Below are 14644 nucleotides of genomic sequence, written 5' to 3'. Positions count from 1 at the left end.
GTTGGACTCCGCCAAAGCTGCCCTTTGTCACCGATTCTGTTCATAATTTTTATGGATGGAATTTCTAGGCACAGCCAAAGCGTTGAGGGGGTCCGGTTTGGTGACCTCAGCATTGAATATCTGCTTTTTGCAGATGATGTAGTACTGTTGGCTTTATCAAACCATGACCTCCAAATCTCACTGGAGCGCTTCGCAGCCAAGTGTGAAGCGGTTGGGAGGAAGATCAGCACCTCCAAATCCGAGACCATGGTCCTCAGTCGGAAAAGGGTGGATCGGTGCAGCGTCTGCAGTAATGCAGACTCTACCGGTCCGTAGTGGTGAAGAAGGAGCTGAACGGAAAGGCAAAGCTCTCGATTTACCAGTCGATCTACGTTCCCACCCTCACCCATGGTCACGAGCTGTGGGTCGTGACCGAAAGAACAAGATCCCAGATATAAGCGGCTGAAATGAGTTTTCTCCACAGGGTGTTCGGGCTCTCCCTTAGAGATGGGGTGAGAAGCTTGGTCATCCGGGAGGGACACAGCGTCGAGCCGCTATTCCTCTGCGTTGAGAGGAGCAAGCTGAGGTGGCTCGGGCTCTGGTTCGGATGCCTCCCCGGAGAGGTGTTCCGGGCATGTCCCACCGGCGGGAGGCCCCGGGGACGACCCAGGACACGCTGGAGAGACAATGTCTCTCAGCTGGCCTGGGAACGCCTTGGGATGCCAACGGAGGAGCTGTCATAAATTCACAATGTGTGATATTTTCTTATCGTGTGTGTAGTTGGCACGCATCTTAGCAGTGTTTGGCCGTATCATTCATGTCGCTACTCACTGGTGTTCTGCAATTCCTTCCTTCGCGGCGAGACGTCCTATACAATGCCCAGTGCGCTTGTGCACATCGGTTAAAAGCGACAAGCACCTTTTTTTTTCTCTCTCTATGCCTAATAATGTATCTTGCACCTCAAAATTAAACCGCATGTCTTTTCTCACTTTTTTATCATGAAAACTTTAAAACCGCATGATAAATCCTTGCAACCTGAACATCGAAGTCGCACGGGATCACTGTACTTGACTTCTCCATGTTTTGCACAAAGGAAAGACTGGCCGTTGACGCGGTGGTGGTCCATAAAAAATTTCAATTGTTTTCTTGTGTCTTGCAGCTTTCGAAAAATGTCTTGATGATGAGCGGCAGCAGCCAGAATCTCCTTACATTAAAGAGGATGTTGAGCTTCCCCAAATCAAAGAGGAGGAGGAGCCAGAGCCCTGTCAACAGGTCAAAGAAGAGCAACTTCCAATCAAAAAGGAGGAGGAAGAGGAGGAGCTGCCATATGTTAAAGAGGAGGAAGGTATCACCGGATCGAGTGGTGAGCCCTTGAAGAGTGAAGATGGTCTGAGTGAGGCCAGCAGAGGGGCGGAGCCTCCAAGCGGCAGCAGCAGCTCAATAGAAAGATTGCAAGCAGACATTTTCATCGCTCCATCAGACAGAAATGGCGCCAAGTCACACGCACCTTCTAATGATGATGGTCATAAGAAATCTCACCATGATGACAAACTCTGCAAATGCTCTCAGTGTGGGAAAACCTTTGCTAATAAGTTTACTTGTCGTACCCATATGAGGAGCCACACTGGTGAAAAACCTTTTTCCTGCTCAGTTTGTGATCAAAGATTCACTCGCAAGTACACCTTAGAAATACACGAAAGAACCCACACTGGAGAAAAACCTTTTTCCTGCCCAGTTTGTGGTCAAAGATTTGCTGCAAAGCAATACTTGAACTTACACACAAGAACACACACTGGTGAAAAACCTTTTTCCTGCTCATTTTGTGGTCAAATATTTGCTCAAAAGCATCACTTGAACTTACACATAAGAACCCACACGGGAGAAAAACCTTTTTCCTGCTCAGTTTGTGGTCAAACATTTGCTCAAAAGCAAACCTTGAACATACACACTAGAATCCACACCGGGGATAAACCTTTTTCCTGCTCAGTTTGTGGTCAAAGATTCAGTCACAAGAGCGTCTTAAAAATACACGAAACTACCCACTCTGGAGACAAACCTTTTTCCTGCTCAGTTTGTGGTCAAAGATTCAGTCTCAAGAATACCTTACAAACACACGAAAGAACCCACACGGGAGAAAAACCTTTTTCCTGCCCGGTTTGTGGTCAAAGATTCAGTCAAAAGGGTCAATTAAACACACACACAAGAACCCACACGGGAGAAAAACCTTTTTCCTGTTCAGTTTGTGGTCAAAGATTCGGTCACAAGAACACCTTAACAACACACCAAAGAACCCACACCGGAGAAAAACCTTTTTCCTGCCCAGTTTGTGATCAAAGATTCGCTCAAAAGCAACACTTGAAAATACACACAAGAACCCACACTGGTGAAAAACCTTTTCCCTGCTCTGTTTGTGGTCAAAGATTCAGTCAAAAGAGCACCTCAAAAAGACATGAAAAAAGACACGAAAAAACCCACACTAGAGACTAATCTTTTTCCTGCTCTTTTTGCGGTCAAAGATACAGTGACAAGAAAATCTTACAAATACACGAAAGACCCCACACCGGAGAAAAAGCTTTTTCCTGCTCAGTTTGTGAGAAAGGAGTCACTCAACAGCCAACTAGGCTGTATTGGGACCATGGAAAAAGTGCTTAGAAAATGGATTTCGTGCCACTCAAGTGGCTACATGAACTCCGCTTTATTATAAATATATATTGCTAATTAGTACCCAAGAAAATACCCCCCCCCCAAAAAAAAAATTGATAATTAGCCTTTTTGTCACTTTAAAAAAATAATAATAAACTGGTGCAGTGATATTTAGACGGTGTAGTAGCATAGTCAGTGAGTGAAGTGGTTTTACGTCATGTGCACCAATAGGAGACAAGGATTGTTGCCATGGTTTAAAGAAAACAACTTGGCGTCAACCGCATCCAGCGCCGACACGAACAAATATTAACAAAAGACATTGGAAACAGCCTTTAAAAGACATCGAAAACGATGCTATATGCATCTGTTTATGTGTTCAGGGCGAAGACATGCAATTTAGACAAAAACTGTGGGAAATTTACAGAGCCTGCGTCAGGCGATGGCTTTCTCTGCAGGGTCCGTCCAACGACGTTGCAAAAAATTATAAACCTTGCGTCGACGTGGCTTTTTAACAACATTGACATTGACTACAAGTAAGCCACACACACGCCTTTTGTTGTTAATTAAGGGGGGGCCACACACACGCCTTTTGTTGTTAATTAAGGGGGGGCTAGGGGGCTTCAGGTCAGATCACATATAAGACTTTATTAAGACTTACAATGTGAATTCAGGGCTGTAACTGTTGATGCTCATTTTAAGAAGTCACCATTAATACGTTAGATTGTTTTACATTGAACAAAAGGTTTAGTTTGAGACTTGTATAGCATTGCCATTAAATAACTGGGAGGGGGTTGGTACAACATGTATAGTATTGAGGCATTGACAAACAACATAGTCTTCAGTTTAACTATAGTTCCCAAAACCGATTTGATAATTTCATTCAGGAAAAATTGGCGCAATAGACAGGCCTAGATAATTTATCACAATGGTTCAAACATTGTTTGGGTGTGTGTGCGTGTTTTTCAATACTGAAACGGCCTTCACTTACAGCTACAACTGTAAGTGACCATCAAAAGATTATAGTTGACCAGGAAGTGCTGCGAATGAATAAGATACAAAAGACATTCGTTGACATATTACTGTATAGACCCCAATCACCAACGTCACACAATCACGTGATCGCTGTATTGTGCCGCCATATTGTCCGTCATTGTGTGTCTGTATTGTCAATGATCGTAGTTTCTAAAGGTTGATTCACTTGCAAATAATGGAAGCCCCGGTGCTTTCAGACGCTGTAAACTCATTGGATGAGTTGCATTAAATCCGTTATTAGGAAAAGCTTTGGTTGATTCAGTCGCCAGATCCATATTTGATGCCTAAACTGATGTCCGGTCCCGTCCCGTGCGTCAGAGCTCGTCCTGAGATCACAAAATTTCCAATCATACTCCAGTTTATATCACGATGAGTCAGGTACCCAAAATCGGCACCGGCCCGAATATAAACCGACATTTGGTCAGCTTAGCGTCACCGTTGTCACGATTGTAAAATGAAACTTGATCGACAACGGGCCGGTGTGTGCCGAAAAATAGCAGCCCCGCGTGAAATGTCCCCCCTGACGGGAGCGCTTATTTATAACGCTTTATTGACGTGGAAACATGAAATGTTTTCATGGACGCATTACAGTAATGGATTTACGACTCTTAAGATCAGTTTTGAATAATTAAATTACACAAAATATTTGTACTGTATTTTAGTAACAAATCGTGGACTAGGCCACATAACCATCTTTGAACAGAAATGTATTAGTCTACAGGATTTCACGACCATATCCCAGTGACAATCACACAGGTATGACATTTATTAGTTCAAGCAGAGTAAAATAATACATATTCACGGTACAAGAAAGTCGTTTCCATGTGGGCGCTCCCGTCACGGGGGACATTTCTGCAGGGCGGCTATTTTTCGGCACAACACCTGTTGTTGCGCTCACCTTCTTGCTGCGCGACTGTGGCGACGAGCTTCTTAGTCTCCGTCTGATGATGTCTGCGATCGTGTTGGCATCATATTGATGTTTTCGTCACTGTCTAACGGCTGTCGACACAAACGCATCATGGACCAAGATAAACAAACTGTGCTGCTTTAGAGATATGCCCTTTTAACAATGGGCACACAGCAACTACTAAAATTACCGTTTATCTTCTCTGTCACTGCAACCAACCGCCACACATGCCTTCACCATTTTGATTAATCAATGTTAACGATTGTCAGGAAGGTTTTTGGGTTCATTTACTAGGCGTTGATTCCTTGGACAAGTAGAAAAACACGCATTAATAGGAGGACTGTACGTAGCGGTAATACGTAAACACGATGAGCTGATGGACAATATGGCGGCACCAGTCAGGGGGGCGGAGTCGTGACGTCATGTGATTGGGGCCTATAGGCACCATGGAAAAAGTGCTTAGAAAATGGATTTCGTTCCACTACGCTGGAGCTACGCATTCAATGCATTTTTTTCATAGCCAATACCCATCTAAACTCTGAGTTAAAAGTTCTATTCAGAATATTTGTCCGAACTTTTATCCCCAGCCAGAAATGTCTCTTGATTTGAATACACATAACTGCATATCTGGTGCTGCTGTTATTGCTTTTTTTAAGTGCTATATTAATTCTGGCAACACAAACTCTATCAAATGTCATAAACACATCTACCAAAAATTTGAAACAAGTATTGATGCCTTAGTCTACACCAGTGCTTCTCAATTATTTTCTGTCACGCCCCCCCAAGGAAGACGTAAATGTTTCGCGCCCCCCCAAACTCTCTGCCGCCACTGTAAATAGTATCATTTGTCTATAAAATTACTATTATAAATACGCATCTGCCTAACATTGTTTCCTTTTTTTTTCTAATAAAGAGAAAAAGTAACATAGATCAACTTATAATAAAGTATAACTTTATTAACATTGTTTTGTTTGTAACAGAGAAGACTTGACGTGCATCAATTTGCCTGAATTTAAAAAAAAGTCACATCCAAACTGTAAAAAATACACTCAAGGTACATTTTTGACCATACAGAAAAATAAAATGTAATAAAATCAGTAAATAATAACAAATTAAAATTGATTAGAAACATTCACTCATGAGGACAATATGCCAAAAAATTTGACCGAAAAAACAAAACTGAATAAAAGGAAAAAAAAGTGTCCTTCGACAGGACAGCGTTTATTTTTGCGGCTCACAGTATTTACCTCCTTTGCAATGGTGTGGAGTTATTTTTCAATGAGCATGCTAACAATGCTCAGTGGATTACTGATATAACACTGACAAAGCAGGACAATTGTTGGCAATATTCGGCACGTTTTCGCTGAAAAACAATCAAGCGGCTTATCAATGAGATTGGGGTCTAATGTCTTTAAGTGGCGTCTTAATTGATTTGGCTTCTGGCTGTCCGCTATAATTATTTTTAGACACAGTAAACAGTGGTCTTTCCTCATCACCCACTATATTAAAAGTCAAAGCTAAAAGGCAAACGGCACGAAAAAAGCGCATTCTCGGCGGCCGAGGTAGAACCGTAGGTGAGGGCGGTCGTCGTGCCGATCCCAAGCCGAAAATGGCACTTCTCGGGCGGCGACGTGAGAACCGGACAAGACAGTGGGTCGCTGCGTGAGTGAGTCCGGTCGGAAAACGGCTTTCGAAAACGGCGGTGGCACACTGCTCTTCATATCTGTTTTTCTGTGTGCGCTGAGTGCTCTTCCTTAGTTCAAAAATACTGCGCGCACTCTGAAAATGAGAGCGCCACTACCACCTACTGAGTGGATGTGCAAGTACACTTTATTCCAGTACGGCAAAAAAACAAAAAATGCATGTTCCCCGAGGTCACATGCGCCCCCCCTGGCATCGCTCTGCGCCCCCCCAGGGGGGCACGCCCCACTATTTGAGAAGTACTGGTCTACACATAGGTGAATTCAGAGTGAGAAATGTAGCTTATTTCTTGAAACGCTTCATTATGTTTTTTGTACACAGCACAATAAAATATAAAATTTAGCTAAAAGCTTATGTGTCTTTTATTCAAAATATCACAACCTACTATGCAATGTAAGTTATAAAATAAAAAATGCACACCATGATCATAAATGGCTGAATATCAACCAATTCGCTACCACACTTCCTAAATCTGAATCATGGCAAAAATGGAATTAGACAAAAAATATGTACGCAAAGGTTGGAATCATTCACAAGTATGGTGTACAAAATTTATTTAAATATGGTTGTGTGTCTAAATATGAAAATACACATCACACATAGAAATAATTGAAAATAATAAAAATGTACATGATGACATCTCAGTATCACTTTCTCGCATGCTTGGCACCAACATACTGTAAATCAGTACAAGACAGATTTGCAGACATACAAGAACATATTCCCGTTTTACATTTGGTAAAGCTCACCTGCAAGGATTCACTCGGAAGGATCATTTGAAGAGAGGCTTGGCCAATGATATTAAATTTTTGCATTGGGGGGAATATACTTTTGTAAATTTTAAAGCCATTACTTTTGTACTTGAGTATTTTTTTTTCTTTTTTGCACCTGTACAAAAACTCAAAACTATTATTTTTTTGTCACATTGGACTATTATGAACACAGCCACTTACAGGGCCGGTTGTAGGCAGGCATGTAAGAGGGTAGTCAGAAATGTGTAGGGGGCATCATATGTTCATATCATGCCCGCCACAATCACACAACGCGGTTTATTCCTGGGACATTTCCCCAACGTGTGAAACCTGTGACACGGCTAAATCTGCGTCACCTTACACAGGAATTTACCGAGATATACCATATTGGCCCGAATATAAGACGGTGTTTTTTCATTGAAATAAGACTGAAAAAGTGGGAGTCGACTTATATTCGGGGTCTAGACATTATACCCATTCACGACGCTAGATGGCGCCAGTTATCATTGATGCGAATGCTGAACTTGAGTAATGTTATGTCATGACAGATCTCTGCTACTCTTAAAGCTGTAGTTGGAACTAATTTCTTCACATGCCAAATAGGGTCACAAGTAAAGTAATTAAACATTGTCCAACAAATAAAGCATGAAAAAATAATTTATATGTTGTATATTTGACAAAATAGTCGCGTTTCTGAAGTTCGAGCCTGAAAGGGGATGAACCCGGAAGTAATACGTCACACCGGGAACGCGATGGCACCTCCATACATACGGCCGCCATACAAAGCCCTTCAAACAATGATCCAAACAGCTATATAAGCGATAGATCAAGCGCAAGGGAGGAGATCCAAGTTTTTGAAGAGTTGGAGGAAGAAGAGGAGATTGGAATTTTATGTTATTAGCCAGACGCCAGTCAGGATGCCAACAATGTGCCTAGACTTCCTGACATGGAATGGATACAAGACCCATCGAGATTACAACATTGGTAAGATATAGAACCTACACACGTACCACGTGCTCGCTGTATGGTTCCGCCCACTTGTCCGTCAAAACATAGTGTTAACCTGTTACGGCTACGTACATTTCTCCTATTTACGGCGTGTTTTTCTGCTCCTTAACATTAATAATCAAAATGGTGAAGGCGTGAGTGGCTGTTGGTTGCACTAACAGAGAAGATGGAAGGAGAGACTTGAAATTTTACCGTATTCCGAGGGATCCAAAGAGGAGCGCGAAATGGACGGCTGCAATTCGACGTGAAAACTGGACACCAAAAAATCACCACAGACTATGTAGTAGTCATTTTATATCCGGTAAGATGCATTTAATATATATTTAGAGGGTTTTGGCCTGACAACCACAATTAAGATCATTGCTAGGCTAATCGCCGACAACATACGACGTAGTACGACATAGTTTTAAATTCAAAATGTTTGTGACTTCCCTTTCTTCCACCATCGTTATTTTTTGAATAATATTTAGCTGGTACCAAGTGAAAGAAACTGGCCTCGTCTACGGGGCTGACAAATAACCACAATTAAGATCATTGCTAGGCTAATCGCCGACAACATACGACGTAGTACGACATAGTTTCAAATTCAAGATGTTTGTGACTTCCCTTTCTTCCACCATCGTTATTTTTTTTATAATATTTAGCTGGTACCAAGTGAAAGAAACTGGCCTCGTCTACGGGGCTGACAAATAACCACAATTAAGATCATTGCGAGGCTAATCGCCGACAACATACGACGTAGTACGACATAGTTTCAAATTCAAGATGTTTGTGACTTCCCTTTCTTCCACCATCGTTATTTTTTGAATAATATTTAGCTGGTACCAAGTGAAAGAAACTGGCCTCGTCTACGGGGCTGACAAATAACCACAATTAAGATCATTGCTAGGCTAATCGCCGACAACATACACGTATGTATGTAGTGAGTGCTATCGCTGAACCATATAAACATTAAAAGCCCTAGCTCCATTGACAAATGACATGAAATACATTCGACTTGACAGTGGATGTTAGCAAGAACAAAAGATTTTGAATTGAAAATTTCGTAACTCACCTTCCGAGCACAAGATTCCTGCCGAATTTTCGTGTACGAGGACCTGTTTCACCCAACCAGCAACGTAGCATTTATAAGCCTCCAAGCTCTTAAAGTTTTTCAAACTTTCGTGAGAATAGGCTGATTTTGTGTGGACAAGATAGTTGTAAATATCAGGGTCAGGCAGAGACGGTGAAGGCAGCCGGTCAAAAATCATCGATTTAGGCATCAAATATGGATCTGGCGACTGTATAGAACGAAGCTTTTCCACATAACGCCTTTTATGCAACAGATCCAGTGAGTTTGCAGCATCAGAAAGCACCGGGTCTTCCATGAAATGCACTTTAAATTCCGCCATCAATTGAAAACAATGCTAATACAGAGTCAAAATGACGGACAAGTGGGCGGAACCATACAGCGAGCACGTGGTACGTGGGTAGGCTCTATAGGCTGTTATTATTTTCATGATTTGAAGATGCAGGCATTTGCACATAATTTTATGGTTTTGTCTATCTGATGACATTGTTAAAAAAAAAAAAATCAGACTTCATGTTCATTTTGCCAGATCCGGCAGCTCTCGTGCATATTAAATAATAAAACAAAAACGTTGGGGGGGGGGGGGGGGGAGAGAGAAGGAGATGAGTCGTTGTTATATCTTGACCGAGTGACCCACACGACACCTTTATTGGCTTTTACAACTTTACTCAACGTCTTGCCAAGTGACTCTAAACAATAACGTTTTTCTCTTAGTGAAGGAGTAAGGCACAAACAATAACACATCTAAATGACATGCGTACACTCTACTGGTCAACTCCCGTATTACAACTAAATAATATCCACCATATCACAGTCGCCGATGACTTTCTCCACTTTTTTGTGGCATCAATAAGAAAACAAAGTGGCGTCTAATGGTGTGAGGAAATGTAGTTTTTTCACACAAGCGAACAGATTACAAAGCACCAATTCAGTGTTGTCCCGAGACTACATTTCCCATGCGTGGCCTGCGCGCTCGCTGATTCGCTGCCAGACATTAAAAGCAACACTTGTCACCTGTCAGCGGCTCTCGCAAAGCGGCGAAACACAAACTAGAAGGCTATCTGCAACGTGACGGTGAATTATCGCGACGCCGACCCGCTTATGTGCACATCCACACCCCTTTCCCGATTGATAGTGGATTAACCCTTTCGGACAAGATCGTAGATGACGCACAATTTAAACACGCTTAACCTAGCGAACGCAACAACAACTATGATCGGGAATAGCCGCGGCTAACGTCGCTAGCTTATACTGTTCATTCCACAACAGTTGGCAGCCTCTGCTTTGACAAAGTCATCAGTCATCTATCCAAAAATCACACTTTTTGGCAAATCCTTGATCATAAGCAGACCGGTTAAGGAAGCAGGCATCTTCGAAGTGTTTGCAGCAGAGAACACTACTCGATGATGGCATGAAATTCATTCGCTTCGTGCGAACGAAAGATGTCCATTTACGTGCCCTGCTATCCTTTGGCCACTCATACAACTTTTCGTCTGAGTGAGAACAAAACATCGCCACACACCGCCGTGGCATCTTACCGAGAAACAGTGCAACAAACAATACTGTTCTATGGCGGACTTCCCTCGCACTTCCCGGTGTGACGTAATTTCCGAAGATTGCCGAAGAAAAGCATTTTCGTTGTCAAGGCGTTGCTATGGGTTAAACAAAGAATCTGGAAGGGTTGCGTTAAAAAAAATAATGAAAATATGCTTATAATTGTTTAGCCATTGATATTATTCAAAAACATGGTTGGCCAACCTTACTTCAAAGTTCCCCTTTAAGTTTAACCAGTTTGCATTATTAAATTGCAATGTTTTTCCTTATCCAGATTTGTTTCAAGACTACAGTTACAGTTAGACCCCACTTTGATGGTTAATGCAGTTATTGCAATTTAGTTGTTTTATCACAATAGGTTTATTTACATTTCAAAAACCAGAAGCCATTTGTTGAGGTGGTTGCAGCTCAACGTTGCATTCGTAGGAAGAATTGACGGTGAATAAGTTGTCTTTTAGCCAAAACTCGGCGTATTTAATTTCCATTGACATGCGGATACCTCCTCTCTCATTGCTGTCTTCACAGGCAATCCCACAAATCCAAGTCATCAAAGTCAAACTCCAAAGAAGTAATAAATGTAGCACTTTAGACAATTAAGTCCCATCCTGCCATCTTGTGGCGAAAAGATAATATGTCAATAATAACAAGCAATAGGAACATTAATTCAACATCAACTGAGGACACATTTATGAATACAAAACATTTCCTCCACCATTTCTCTCAACACCCCCACTTGTTCTCATGTTGATGCCTTTTTAACAACCAAATGAAATTTTACATTTCAAATTCCAAGAATAGCACTGTCAAACTTCTTCAATTTTAACTTTGTTACAGGTTTTGTCATGATATCAGCTATCATGTCACCAGTTGGACAATACGTCAATGTTACTCTTCCCTGATTCACAGTAGATCTAATAAAATGATATTTTATGTCTACGTGCTTGCATCTCTGTCTGTTAACAGGATTTTGGCAAGAGCGATTGTCCCTTGGTTGTCATCGTGTACAATTGTTGGAGTGTACTGATAATGATCAATGCTACCTAGTAGTTGTTCTAAATATAGGCATTCTTGTATGGTTGAAGCCAGTGCCATATATTCAGCTTCACAGGTAGATAGTGCGACTGTAGGTTGTTTCTTTGTTTTCCAAGAAATTGGAGAACTCTTCTTGCTCAAGAAAACACAGTATCCTGAAGTACTGGGCCTGTCGCTAGTATCAGCTGCCCAGTCAGCATCACTATATGCCTGAATACCAAGTTTTGCATTGTCGTCTCTTTTGAAACTAAGGCCCTTTTCGGAAGTACCTTTTAGACATGTTTCACAGTAGTCCACTGCTCCTCCGTGGGTTCATTAAAGTACTGCGATAACCTGCTTACCACATAGCTTAAGTCAGGTCTTGTGCAAACAGTTAGATATATAAGGCCACCAACTGCTTCCCTATACATCCTCACGTTGCTCATTTTTATTGCATCCTCGGAATAGTCAAGTTTTTGTTCACAGGGTGTTTCTCTGATTTTGCAGTCAAGCATATCAAAGCGCTCTAGTATCTTGTTTGAGTACTTTTCCTGTGACATTTTTACACAATCTTGAGTTTGAATGAAATCGATGCCCAGAAAATGTTTAAGCTGTCCCAGGTCTTTCATTCTGAACTTCTCTGCCAACGTCTCCTTTGTTTGCTTCAGAATACAGTCATTGCTAGCAGCAATAAGTAAGTCATCGACCCATATGACGATGATTACCTTCTCATCCTTTTGCTCTTTTGTATAAACACAGTGTTCAGCTTGGTTTTGTGTGAAATTGTTGTCAGTTAACCATTCATGTAAAACCCTGTTCCAATTCCGGCCTGATTGTTTGAGCCCTTACAGTGATTTTTTCAAGTTTGTAGACTAGACCATCTTTTTCTTCATAGCTATCAGGTGGGTTTATGTATATGTCATAGTCAATAGGAGCATGTAAGTATGCTGTCTTAACATCCATCTGATGTAACAACAGCCTCTCTTGTGCCGCTTTCTGTAACACCACTCTTGTCAAATTTGCTGTGGGTGAAAATGTCTCTCCATAGTCTATTCCCATTCTCTGGTTAAATCCCTTAGCCACAAATCGTGCTTTGTACTTATCCCTCCCATCTTCATCCTTTTTGAGTGCATAAACCCATTTACCCCCCACTGTTTTCTTGCCTTTTGGCAGTGTTACCAAGGTAAATGTTTTATTTTCGTTTAGTGACTGAATTTCTTCATCCATGGCTTTTGACCAATCTTTTGAGTTATTGGAACTCATGGCCTCCTGGTATGTTTGAGGTATACCAACTACCATCCTGTAGCAGTAGTCTACAGTGGTATGAACTCCATCAATACCTCTGACTTCTGTTATGAAGTCTTCTAAATGACTTGGTTTTCTCCTCTCTCTTGAGGGATATCTTCTACTCTCAAGTTCACATTGTGTCACTTCCTTTGGACTCTCACTATGTGCACTTGGTTCTACAGGATCTTCAGTTCTGTTTTTTGCCTCTACACTTGCTCGATCAGCCCTTGGCAACCCCATCATGTTGTATTCTTCATCTTGATCCATATCACATGTCTGTGTCTGTTTTTCTATGACTTCCTTGTTCACAAACTTTACCAGCTTATGTTTTTGTACTTTCTTTGTATCTGGATAGTAGACTGGATATGCTGGACTATTTTTGTCATAGCCAACAAAATGTCCTTGGCCACACTTAGAATCCAATTTTCCCTTGTCTTGTTTGTATGTGTAACATACAGACCCAAATTTTTGCATTCTGGAAATATTTGGTTTCTTGTTTGTCAACATCTGGTAAGGAGTTTGCCCTGTACGTCTATTATAGCATCTGTTGTGTACCATTGCTGCAGTTTGTACTGCATAGTGCCATAGGTCTTTTGGTAGCCCACTTTCGACTAGCATGCACCTACACATTTCAAATAGTGTACGCCATCCTCTTTCAGCTGTCCCGTTCTGGTGTGGGGAATACGGCGCTGATGTTTCGTGTCTTATTTCACTTTTTCTCAACAATGTTTGGAACTCATTGCAAGTATATTCAGTCCCGTTATCAGATTGGATGCACCTTACTTTCCCATAAGGAGCTATATCTGCGAGAAATTTTTCTGTTGCTAGAACAGTGTCACTTTTCTTTTTCAGGAAATATGTGAAAATTGCACCAGAGTAATCATCTGTGAACAACTGCACATATTTGTAACCATCAATCGATTCTGGAGTTATAGGACCCGCAAGATCTGAGTGTACCAAGTTGAAGGGTGTATCTGCTCGAGTATCTGGGTCTCTATTTCGAGTCTGGATAAATTTTCCTTGTATGCATATCTCACACGTTTGTTCAGGTCTTGTTTCTTTTCCCTTAATCTGCATTCCATCAACTACTTTCTGTAATTTGATCACATCCTCATAATTACAGTGGCCTAATATTTGGTGCCATGTGTGAATATCATAACATGCATTGCACTTGTCAGACTCACCATTTGTATGCAAAAAATACAGCTTGCCATACACATGAATATTGAATTTCGTACTGTCTTTGGTTATCAGTGCATCTTCACCTTCTTTGAAAAGTACCGTGGCTCCACTCGATGTTGCTGCTTTCACCGAAAATATGTCTTGTGGGTACGATGGTATGAAGAGTGCGTTTCTGAGTGTTGCCTTGCGCTGCTGTCCTCTGTTGTCAATCAGGTAGCACTCTGCATCTCCTCTTTTTAGTGCGACTCCACTGCACCGGGTACCATCTGCCAACTCGACGCTGTGGTTCTCTGGTTTGAACGTCTCCTGGAAGCTTTTGAACTCGGTCACGTCAATGATGATACGAGATGTCGCTCCCGTGTCCACCATCAGGCCTCGTTCCCGGATGCTGTGTGTATCCTGCCGCCTGGTGTCGGGCTGTTCATCTCTCACCTTGAACACGAAGTTAGGATCTCCATCTTCAGCAATTTTTCTCACTCCGTCCGGTGTTTCCTTGCGTCTGCAAGTGGTGTCTTTGTG

At 41.7% G+C, this 14644-nt stretch overlaps 1 protein-coding gene across 2 annotated transcripts in view; it reads left to right on the top strand.

Annotated features, from left to right (window-relative positions):
- LOC130927906 (zinc finger protein OZF-like) overlaps positions 1 to 7074 on the top strand; it is a 37912-nt gene extending 30838 nt beyond the window's left edge. For both annotated transcript variants that reach the window (XR_009066541.1, XM_057854022.1), the window contains exon 3: positions 1139 to 7074. Coding sequence is in view for 1 of the 2 variants with exons in the window: in XM_057854022.1 (XP_057710005.1) it covers positions 1139 to 2466 (1328 nt within the window). In the remaining variant the exon portion in view is untranslated. The remainder of the gene's footprint in view (positions 1 to 1138) is intronic.
- The last annotated feature ends 7570 nt before the right edge of the window (positions 7075 to 14644 follow it).

Source organism: Corythoichthys intestinalis, chromosome 13 (genome assembly GCF_030265065.1).
Source record: "Corythoichthys intestinalis isolate RoL2023-P3 chromosome 13, ASM3026506v1, whole genome shotgun sequence".
In the NCBI taxonomy this organism is placed as follows: domain Eukaryota; kingdom Metazoa; phylum Chordata; class Actinopteri; order Syngnathiformes; family Syngnathidae; genus Corythoichthys; species Corythoichthys intestinalis.
This window is presented reverse-complemented; position numbering and strand designations above follow the sequence as displayed.